At 34.6% G+C, this 12,274-nt stretch overlaps 1 protein-coding gene across 1 annotated transcript in view; it reads left to right on the plus strand.

Moving 5' to 3' along the window:
* Positions 1-214: 214 nt before the first annotated feature.
* Positions 215-12,274, plus strand: part of ALDH1A1 (aldehyde dehydrogenase 1 family member A1) — a 36,915-nt gene continuing 24,855 nt past the window's right edge. Inside the window, exons 1-2 of the mRNA XM_032206252.1 lie at positions 215-304; positions 10,752-10,856. Of these exons, the coding sequence (XP_032062143.1) occupies positions 215-304; positions 10,752-10,856 (195 nt within the window). The remainder of the gene's footprint in view (positions 305-10,751; positions 10,857-12,274) is intronic.

Here is a 12,274-nt window from a genome sequence, read left to right on the forward strand (position 1 = left end):
TTACTTCTGGTCTTAAAAATAAGTCGTGTCATTTTCTCTTTGCAGGGAATTCTTTCATCCAATCATATTCCTGTATGCAAATATACCATAGCTGGTACAGATAAAAAAGCACAAATAAAGCTAAGGGCTCAGTCAGGACAAAAATCACTGTGCTTCCCTGATACCTCATTTCACCTGTGTTTCAGGAACGTCCTCAAACTCCTCATTTGACAATATGAAGAAGCAAGGCTCAGACAGCAATCCCGCTCCAGTTTTGCCAGCACTGCCAGAACCACTCAAAGATCTGAAAATTAAGTACACCAAGGTTAGTAGTGTTTGTGTTTGTTAACTTCTCTGATGCATTCACCTCAGACTGTAATATGTGCACATTTCATCTTATATGAAAGCAACATTATGTCAGTAATTAAAATGTTTATTCTGATCTTTTTATGATATTATGTATGTTAGTAATTAATGTTTAGTGATCCTTTTACCTGAAGTATTTCAGGAAGTGTGCAAGTGTAAGAGAATCATTTCACATTTCATTAGGAACTAGTATTGTTTTGTCTCTTGAAACAAAAGTTTCTGCAGAAAGTTTCTTAGAAAGTATAAATGGAACAAAGAAGGAAAGGTTTCTGTTACTACAGTATTTTTCAGAACAGTGAAAACAAATTGAAATGCTAGGGTTTCACATTGTATTATAAGCAGATTTAAATAATTATGACAAATATACTTATGTGGAAAAAAAATGTGTGAAAATGAAACTAAAGTTCATTCTACTCACTTAATTATCTTTGAGATAATGAATCTATTTTTCAGCCTAATCAGGTAACAATAAAACAAATTCTACCATTGCTAATTATTCAATTCTATTAGAAGCATTTTTTTAGTAATAACTTATTTACATATGCAGTTAGAAACAAACAGATAAAGAGGGTCTGAGTCCATTGTTATGTTCCCGGCTTGAAAGGCCCTTTTTTTCTGTAATATCATAGCACACAGGTATCTTCAAGTATTTTGAACACATCATTGGCAGAAGAATACTGAAACTCTGCCCCTGAAACTTTCAGATAGAACATCTGATCAAAAAGGACCTGTTCTCTTTGGAGATTTCTCATTTATTGTTCTTTCTTATTTCTTATTGCCACTGCTATAGAAATAATTTTTACATTCCCAGAATTTATTTTCTTTTCTAACAGAAAAGTATCCATCAGTTATCTAGATTAGTTCTTTTCTACTCCATTCTATACTGTTTTATCATGGGAAAAACCTATCCAGATTTCAATGCATATCTTTCTTGAATAAATCATGCAGGACCTTACTCTGTAAATATTTAACAGGCTAGGAAAGCTATGTAGCTCTACCATGTGATATCTCTTCCTGTCTCAGAAAAAAAAAAAAAAAAAAAAAAAGATTAATTCAGGGATGATTCATTTCTACACAGGGGACTTTGATGTTCTAGAAACATCAAACTACAGTGATTCTGTTTTGGTTTGTTTGTTTGTTTGCTTGTTTTCCCCAATGGAAAACAAAAACAACTAATATGAGAAAGTTGCTTACTCAGAAATCCTGTGCAAGTGAATATGCAAGACATAAATGACAGAAATTCCTATAAAAATTTGTATCTTTCTATCCATCAGCAAAACCCATTCTAGTAACACAAAACAGTCTAGAATCACAAAACAGTCAGCATGCTTGAAGTTTCTGTAATACCCAGTTAAGGAGAGTGGCACATAGTAAATTCATGTGTTTTTTTGCCTGGACAAGAGATATTATTTCCTGAAAAACAACATATAATATGTATCTCTGGAGAAATATGACAAATATACTTATGTGAAATTTGCATTTCTTTGCAAAACTATGTACCTACAAGTGATTAGATCAAACTTTTTGCAGTGCATTCCTCCTCTCTTCAAATAGCACACAGGATTATCTAAAATCCACAACAGTGAACTGAGGGACAGAGAACTGGGATAATAGAAATGTTATCCCAAATCCATTGGCCCTCCCTCCCACAATTTAATATAACCTTTCCACTTTTGTCTTGTTACCTGTCCCGTTTCTCTCCTGTGCCATGCAAGTCAGTGCATGGAATGTGGGATTGCTGTGACTATTTACATTGGAGGTACCAGGAAAGTATTAATTACTGCGGATGTATAAATCCTTCTGCCTGAAGCACCTTGGACATTGACAGGTTCCTCTTACCTGAAAACTCTCCCTTCTCTTTGTATGCAATAGTACAGTTACCACTACTATCTGTCTGGAGGAAAGTCTAGAGCAGATATCCCAAGGACTTTCCTTTAAACTAAATGCACTTTCCTGTTTGTTTTCTGTGTGAGGGATCAGTTTGGGTCTCGTACAAAAATCATTTAACTACAAGACAGTGATAAAACGCTGGAACAGGCAAGAAGCATCCCATGCCTGTCAGTGTTCAAGAGGCACATGGGCAATACCCCCAGTAATACATTTTGGTTAGGCCTGAAGCTGTCAAGCAGTTGGACTAGATGATGTTTGTAGGTTCCTTCCAACTGAACTATTCTATTCTATTCTATTTTATAGTTTATATTATGCATTATTATAGTTTATATTATATAGTACTATATTCTATAGTTCTTCCAACTATTCTATTCTATTCTATTCTATTCTATTCTATTCTATTCTATTCTATTCTATTCTATTCTATTCTACAGATCTGTAAGTTGGTATAGATAGATTATCATTTGTGCCTTTCTCATGTAGCATAAAACAAAACCTTCCCTTGGAAATTTGAATTCCAAGATTTTAAGAGGATTAATTTTCAATACTTTGGTTTGGTTGTTGAACCACAAGTGTATACAAAATGTGATCTTGAATTGCTTTTATATCTGAACCTCCTTTAAAAATATTCCAACAGAACGAGTGTTGGTACCTGGCTACAAATGTACTAGTAAATATTTTACTTAGCACTGAGGAATTAGACAATGATTGTGTAACAAATGATTTGTCATGATACTTTCAAATATACTAAGCCTGATGATGTTCCTTTAAACAGAGAAACTCAGATTAGTTAATTATTAAGTTGTTAAATCACATGAGGGGGAGAAAATGACAACCCATTATCTCACTAGGCTCTGTGTGGAATACCAGAAAATGTAAACCACCCTGAGTGAAGAAAAACTTTAGTTAAGTATCATGTATTTTGTAATCACTATTTTCACAAACAAAGACAAGGGATAGAGATATTTTTAAAAAATAATAATAATAATTAAGATACCTGGGGAAAGGTCATTGGTTATAAAGCTACTATAGAAACCTACTCTTTTTAAGCTCAGCTGTCTTTGTAAATAAAAAGCCACTAATTGATGCATCCCAAAGTTCAAATAGATAATGAACAGAATGGATATGTTTTCTGATTATTAGTTCATTACGTAAATTTTCTTCATACATACATTTTTTAGCATACAATTCTGAATGAAAAAAAAAAAAATCTCATATGAAATATATAAACCCATTATCAGTTTCTTGTGCAGAAAAACACCGGGGTAGAGGTTAGCTTATGAAGATTTCATATGTATTGCATACTGATGTACTTGTTTCAAGTTTACAGTTTCTGTCTCCAGTAGTTCCTTAAATAATTTCATATATTTTAACAGTACAGCCTAAAGAATACAGTGAGACTCCATGAGATATTTTGGGACAAGTAAATCAGAGAATATAGCACTTGAAATGAATCTGCTCTTGGGTCATAGATCTCCTTCAGTCTTGGATATGACTGTAAACTTAATGATAGCATCAAATTCAAGAATCTCTGAATGATCCTGATATTCTATGAGAGCAGGTGTGAGCACGGGGCAAAAATTTTTCAGCACTGTGCTTCATCTCACCTAAGTGATGCTGAATTCCAGCCCTCAGTATGCAAGAGTTCAGTCAAAGCTTTTCACTATTCCTCATTTCCAAGAAATGCTAGCAATGTCATCTCCTGGTTTACTATCTGCCCTGGAGAGCTTGTGAACAGCCACCTCAATAGCTGCCAACATTAGGTGATTACTTTTAACTCTGTAAAACAAGCAGCTGGACTCACTTAAAGAGCATTGTCAAAAAAAAAAAAAAAAAAAAAAAAAGCACTATCGAAGGCTATCTGGGAGCACATTTGTGGTGGTAAAAGGTTATTTTTTCTTCTGTTGCTGCATGAAGTTGAAAGAGTTTCTTGTACCTAAAGGTGTCTAGAATGACAGCTTAAACATTTCACTCCATATTTATAAAGCTACCCTTAGGTCAGTTTTGGATTGTCCATATTTTAGATAGCTCTGTACTCTTCCTAATAATATCTCAGTAGTATGGATTATAGTTTATAATAGTAATAATGAAATACATTAAAATTCTTCCCTAAGGAAGAATAAGTTTATAGACAGATCCTAACTATTTCAGCAGAGCTTTGTCCATCTGAGGCAAAGCTGCTCTGAATCAAGTTAAATCTTACTGCAGCACAGACACTAATACAGCACCATCTGTCTAACAGATACTTTATAAAATGAACTCACAGTCTTTTCAAAATATTAAGGGACTGAAGAAAAATAAATGAATAAACAAAAAAACACCAGGGGTTGACACACAAAAAAAAAAAAAAAAAAAAAAAAAAAGCAAAGAACATGTCTTGTCTCCTTGTTTTCTGCTGAGACCACTATGGTGGTAACATCAACTGCCTAAACAAATAAATACCACAGTCTTGCAGGTAACTTCTACCACAACTAGTATACTGGTATCTGATTTTCTGAAATGAAACCAATCCTTTCAGAGAATCAAGATTTATTTCACCCTGATACTAGGAAATAAAGTCAATCAAAGGGTCTTTACAATAGTTTGTTACCTGGAATTTATTTTAAATACAGAGTTTTAATAGAGTAATACCTCCTCATCTACAAAAAAATGTTTATTTTCAGGTGTGGTACAAACTGATAGTCATTAGTTCTTCAATTTATTGAAATAAAAACTGTCTTACCTCAAAAAAAAAAAAAAAAAAAAAAAATTCCCCCGAAATAACAGTTAAAAAACGACACTTCAATACTTACGACACTTACAACAAAACTTCTAAGACATCAATCCTTGCAAAGTAAATTTGCAGCCCTAAAATTCATTGACCATGCTCAGTCATCAGAGACAATCCTCAATGCACAGTATGTACAACATAAAAGTAGGTCTTTTGCATTCACATCCAACAAATGAGAAAAAAGAATCAAAGCTGCCAAAGGAGTTCTGCTTGACAGACAAAACTGTGTAACACATTTCAAAATGATCCTTTTTTTTTTTCAGTAAGATGATGGACTTGCCAGAGACTGCTGTTGGATGGTACATCAGTGTTCCCTGTTTGTTTGTTTGTTCATTTTCAGCATAACTCCACAGACTTGTATGAGTATGTCTGCATGCACATTTGAATGCAGCTGCTTGCAATGTATACATTGCAATGTATACACATGTATATGTGTCTGTTACGTGGAGGGTTTTGACTTTTTTCCTTCTCTCTTCTGTCTGTCATACCTGCATAAGACTGCTGTTTTGCTCAAAAAAAAGACATCTGGGTAGTTTGATTTATACAGTCCTGATACAATGTTGTGTATATAGTTAAAGTAATGAAGTTATGTTTTAAATGGGAATGGTATTGGAAACAATAATAAGAAAGATATTCTAAAGTAATATTATGGTTGATATTGGTTGGTGCAATAAATGCAATTTTTAAACAAATACTTTCAAAACTTCCAAAAATGGTATGTTTTACGATTATTCCTTTTACAGACAGATATGAATTTGGCATATTGTAACATCATAGCAGTGTTATGTTAATATTTACCTTTTACTTTGTCTCTTTTCTTGGCAATGTAACTAGTTACTAAAGATGGCTTTTTTCATATTAACTACTTAACTGCTGTATTTGCCCTTTCATAACAGTCAGAATTTTGCATGGATACTCCTATGATCAGTTTTATTGCATTTCTGACATTTCAAGGAACTAGTATTTTAATTTCCCTTACAGCTTTTGTTATATCAGGAATTTCTGATCTGCCCTGATGACTGGAGCTAACAATGACAGTCTATATACAATGCCCACATATAATCAAGATGAAACATACAGGAATATATTAACAGGAAATAGTTACCACATACATTTAGATATAATCTTTTTATCAGTCTTGCCAATATTATCAAACCATTAACCTATTATTAATGACTACACAGAGAGTCAGTGCAAACCATTTCAGTAGTATGCAAAAAAAAAAAAAAAAAGTTCCAAGAAAGCTGTCATATATTTATAACACATAGTTGCCATGGTAGGGTTTAAATTGCAGTTCTCTGTGACCAATAAATAATAATAATAAAATAATAATAATAATCTTGCAGTTATGTCACTCTGTCTCTGTCCTGCCTTTTATCAATTGTCATTTGCTTTAATTTTCCTGCCTCCAAATACTTCTTGTTTTTGTATTTAAATGTAGAAATTCCTGCTTCTCTGAGCATGCAGATTTCTGCCTGCATGGTTGTAACCAGTGATTGATTAGATGTGGGGAAGCTGCTCTCATCCATGATCCTCACAGACAAAATAACCAGTAAAATCAGTGTCTGCTATGAGCTCAGTGATGAGCATGAGCAAGATCAACATGCATGTTGGCCACAAAGTGACACCGGTGGACAGTGAGAAGGGAGTGCCTTTGGTGGAGGGTTTGAGGGTTAGACAGGATGACAGCTGCTTATAACATTGGACTGCATACATTACCATGTTCACCTTAAAAAACAACATACCTCACACTTGGTAGCAACATGTCCTTCTCTTTTTATCCTCTGTGACATATTTCAGATCTTTCTAATGAGGTTTGCCTTTCTCTTTGAAGACTGACCTACAGAATCAGAATGAAAAGGCTAACTCCTATTGACAATTTCATCCACAGAGATTCAAATATGTCAGGCTCTGGGATAGCATGGATCTAACACACCTGGAGATCAGACTCGCAATCTATTTCTCATTTACAAATGGAGATAAGTGCCTCAAATTTCACCCAGGGACCCCTAGCCCTGCTTGTCCTATAAATTTTCACAGCTGTGTAATATTACAAAAGTTGTCTGTAATTACAGCTAAAATAGGGCACAGTTTTAGTAACTCATTTTATTCTCTGTTGTCTGAATTGGTTCAGGACAAGAGTCAATGAGAACAAACTGGCATGTAAGAAGTTCCTCCTAAATATCAGGAAACACTTTGGTCTGTGTGTGACTGTGCACAGGCACAGGTTGTTCAGAGAGGTTGTAGAGTCTGCCTCGTTGGGGTCTTCAAAAGCCATCTGGACATGGTCCTGAGCATCTCAGCTTGACACTATCGGTGTCCCTGCTTGAGCAAGGGGTTGGCCCAGATGTCTTCTGGAGGTCCCTTCCAACCTCAACAGTTGTTTAATTCTGTGATTTTTTTGGTATCTTCTTCAATAGAACAGAAAAGAAAATTCAGAAATACTGTATCATTTCTATAATGGTATAAAGTAGATCTTTTAAAAGGCAACATTTAACTTTTAAGAATACTGTACATGTTGCCATATTTTTCCTGACATAATTAAAAAATATTGTTTGTTTGTTCGTTTGTTTTCAGGAATAATTGTAGTGGTTTATTTCCTATTTTTTTCATGGAAAAGCAGAGTAATTTCTACAGATAGCATCAACAGTCATATTAACAGCAATCAAAAACAGAGAAATGCAGAACTGCTCACTCCTGATATATTCTTTAGGCATTTTTTTAAAAGGTACATAAGATGATTGAAATTAGGACACCAGATCTTGGAAGAGAAGGAAAAAACATGCCAAGCAGATAACAAAATTAAGAGCAAAAGAAAAGTATACATTAAGAGCAAAAACAAAGTATACAGGATTTTGTGCTGTCACTGGAGAAAGTATTTTTGACACTAATGTCGCTTAGACATTATAAGAATTTCAAACATTTAATTTTTATTTTGGTTGTGATGGTGCATTTTTTAATTAGTTATTCCCATATAAAAATCTCTAGGTTTGAATTTCCAGTGTTGTATTGCAAAAGGCTTTGGATCATAAAAGTTCAATTATGGAAACAACAATGCCCATCTTGCCTTGTTTAGATGTTATTCTACGTGTGCCATCAAGATGTGATGATGTTTGTTCCAGCCACACAAAGCAAATTCAGTACACACTGTGCTTTATAGCCTGTATAAAAGCTTAATCTTTGAGTAGGGACACAGTTCCTACCATTTATTAAATGAACTTTCGGTATCAATTTCACATAGCCTGTATAAAAACTTAATCTTTGAGTAGGAACACAGTTCCTACCATTTATTAAATGAACTTTGGGTATCAATTTCACCACTGTTAGGTAAGCTGTTGTGATTATATTTGATTCAGGCCAGCTGTTGTGCAATTGTTCCTCTAACATGCTTCTTAGTTGCTAGCTATACATTTGGTTGTTTATGAAGAGACTGAAATAGAAATATATAACAGGGCAGTATTCAATTTAAATTGTAGTCACAAATGTATCTTATTTTAATGTTATTAGACATTTCCAATGAATGTCACTTAACAGTTGTGAGAAAAACTTCTACATGAGCAAAGCATGCTGGCCTCCTTTTCCTGGTGGAAAATCAAATGTTGGTGTCTGTTGAGCAACATCAGTGTAGAGACATAACAGGGAACCTCAGAGTTAGAATGAAGGATGGACACTAACAGACTGGACACAAGTAATATTGATTTTCTGTAGTACCCCTTGCAGTATAAATAAAAAAAAATAAATAAAGACTGCTGGTAACTAACAGGAGTGGTTGCATTTTACGTTTATCTACTAAAATGGAGGCAGGGATGTGACACCAATTTGAGGGTGACAAACAATTAGGAGGCTGCAGCCATTAAACTGGAGATAATCAGGATCTTGATACAAATTGTTGAATAAGTAATGAATGGCATCAAATGATTAGTATCATTTTAAACAGAAGATAATTGTGCAGATTCTAAAGCAATGACAACTAAAACTGTTACTCAAAGATCATCTTACTGAAGCCTGAAGTCGTACAAAGTAGCTTTACCCTTCGAAAAAAGGAATTACAGTACATGTTGAAAAACAAAACCAGAGAGGCTTGAATTTCTGGTGTTTTACAGAGAGATATTCAGGTAGGGAGGGCAAGGAGAACCCATCCATATATACTACCATAAACTATAATATTGCCAAGTGTTGAAGTTATATACATTGTCGGCAGCAACATTTGTTATATGTTTATTCATGTGTTGAATTAAACATTATGGTCATGTGATCAGAACCCCCCTTCTGCCACCCATAGCGTGACCTCTTTGAAATAAATAGAGCATTGTGATGCAAAAATATTCACACCAAGGTACTGCAAACACTTTCAAAAAGAGAAGTGAGAACTCATTCTGAAAGCACTGATCAGAAGTGCCATAGTTTTTCACATGTTATTGTCTAAGATCTACAGGGATGTATTAGATTATATGTGTAACTATGTTAGAATATGACCATGGTCATATGCTGTCCATGAGTCACTTCAAATTCTCCTGCTTGTTAACTCTTGAACTTTTGTAGTGTGGCCAGTGTAAACATTTTGTTATGTAGTGGTTTGATCTGGAATGCTAGACTTACAAGACTAGGACAGGCAGAAAAAGAGTAAATAAAGTGGGTGTTTCTATTTCATAGGTAAATTAATTCAACTTTTTTCAAGGCAACTGTTATGAACAAGAGAGAACTTTTCTTCCAGTATGTACTACTATGTTTTTGGTTTTTGTTTGTTTGTTTGTTTTGTTTTGTTTTATTTTTTAGGAAAGTGTTTCTGTGAAGAGTACTAACTATCAACAGAAAATATAGTCTAGCATTTCTCTATGGTTTCTAACAATATCTTCTGGTGAATACATCCATTATTTCCTCTTCATTTGTGATTTCTATCTCTAAAGAAAAAAAAAAAAAAAAACATCCTACATTTCATGTAAAAGATTAAGAGCATTAAATTTTTGCTTTTAAATCCTAATTAAAAATACATTCAGTGAGGGACCAATCCACAAAATCAAAGGATTTTGGTGAAAAATAAAAAAATAACAGCTCTCTAATCTCTGGTTATTTTTCTTCTGTAACATGGAAATAAAGTACACATGCTTGCTTTTTACTGTAATTGGTTATCTCCTTTAATTTTCTTCATTCAGTTGACTGTAAAACTTTTTTAAGTCTTTACTTTCATTTCAGAAAAATAGTGTTGTTAGATATTTTTCAGTGGGATTGCCTTTTTTGGTGGGAGAAGGTGAAGAGAAATCAAAGCAAACCCAAAGGATATGATAATCTGCAATAAACTGCATGTACTATTTACACAAAACCTAAATACTGTGTTAATTTCCAAAGGGACATGTAACAGAAAGGCCCCCCCATATTTATCAGTCCTATGAGCACAGGAAAGACTGGTAGTTTTAGGTAGGTTATTTAGGACTGTACCTCTACTGTGCATCACAGACTTTGGTTTGAAAGAGGAAAGATCTCAGTGTAAAAATATCTTTTCATAGTATGAAACAAAGTGTAAAATATGCTGTGGAGAAAGAAAGTGGCTTTTCTCCAAAATAAGATAATTATAAAAAGTTGGTTAACTGCATATATGATCATTCTTCTCTTCATAGTAATGTAGCAATAACTATTCCTCTTTGAATTCAGGAACTTAGCATACAGCTCTTGGTGTTTTTCTTTGACATAGAAGATAGGTAACAGGTATATATGTTACTAATAGTAATGCACTGTTTTTCCTTTACAGATATTTATAAACAATGAATGGCACAATTCAGTCAGTGGTAAAAAATTTGAAGTCTTTAACCCTGCAAATGAAGAGAAAATCTGTGAGATTGAAGAAGGTGACAAGGTAGAGTTTTGGTTGGTTGTTGGATTGGTTTGGTTTGGTTTTCTTTCTTTTAACCTTGTCTTTAAGTTCAATTCTGCATTAAAGTAGGAAGATGAACATCCATCTCTTCTGATATAAACTCTTAATGCTTTTTTTTGTTTTGTTTTGTTTTGTTTTCATAAACTCTTTAATGTTTTCATAAATGACTTGGCTACAGGACTAGAAGTTGTTTTGAGTAAGTTTGCAGATGATACTAAATTGAGAGGAGCTGCTGACTGTCTTGATTGTAGAGAGACCTTGTAGAGAGATCTTGACAAATTAGAGAGCTGGACAATCACCAATTATTATGAAGTTTAACAAGATTTGAAGTTTAACAAATACAAAGTTTAACAAGAGCAAGTGTTGAATTATGCACTTGGGACTAGGCAACTCTAGGTGTACATATAGACTGGAGGCTCAGAGACTGGTGAGTAGACACACAGAAAGGGATCTGGGGGTTCTGGTTGTCAGCAAGTTGAACATGAGCCAGCAGCGTGCCCCAGAAGCTAAGAGAACCAAACATACCTCCAGGCACACAAGAGATGGCACTGCTAACTGGTTGAGGGAAGGGATTTTTCCTGCCCTGCTCTGCGCTGGTGCAGCCCCACCTTGAGAGCACTGTGCAGTTTTGGGTACCACGGTATTAAAAAAAAAAAAAAAAAAAAAAAAAGACATAAAACTGTATGTCGAATGAAGGATAACAAAGAGGTGAAGACATACGAGGAGTGGCTGAAGTCACTTTGTGGGAGTGACTTATGGGGAGGCCTCATGGCGGGCTGCTTCTCCTTCATGATGGGAGCAGGTGGGCAGGAGGTAGTTAATGTCTGCTCTCAGTGGACACCTGTGGGACCTGAGGAAACAGCATGGAGCTGCAACAAGAGAGTGTCAGGTTGGGTGTTAGGAAAAGATTCTGCACCCAGAGGGTGATCAGGCACTGGGACAGGCTCCCCAGGGCAGTGCTTACAGTACTGAACCTGCTGGAGTTCAAGAAACATTTGGACAACGCTCTCAGACACATGGTCTGATTTTTGGGTGGTCCTGTGCAGACCCTGGAGTTGGACTCAGTGACCCTTGTGGGTCTCTTCCAACTCAGGATATCTTATGATTCTATACTTCCATCCTCCTTTCTTCTGTTTCACTCTTAGGATTAAGATTTCATAATCTTATCTTTCAGATAAGATTTCACTCTTATTAATAATATAATGAGGAAAGGTTTGTTGTTAATTTTCTTGTTAATAATAGCAATTCTTTTTGCTGTGTTTGATCAGTGGCATTTAGTTTTGTTATTATTTTGTCATTTTTTTCATCATTGTTTTGTTTTGTTTTGTTTGTTTGTTTTCCTGGCTCTTCCTTACACAGTGATCTAATCTGTTCATAACACATTTACATGTATGTAAGGA

The sequence above is a fragment of the Aythya fuligula genome, chromosome Z (genome assembly GCF_009819795.1).
Source record: "Aythya fuligula isolate bAytFul2 chromosome Z, bAytFul2.pri, whole genome shotgun sequence".
Taxonomy (NCBI): domain Eukaryota; kingdom Metazoa; phylum Chordata; class Aves; order Anseriformes; family Anatidae; genus Aythya; species Aythya fuligula.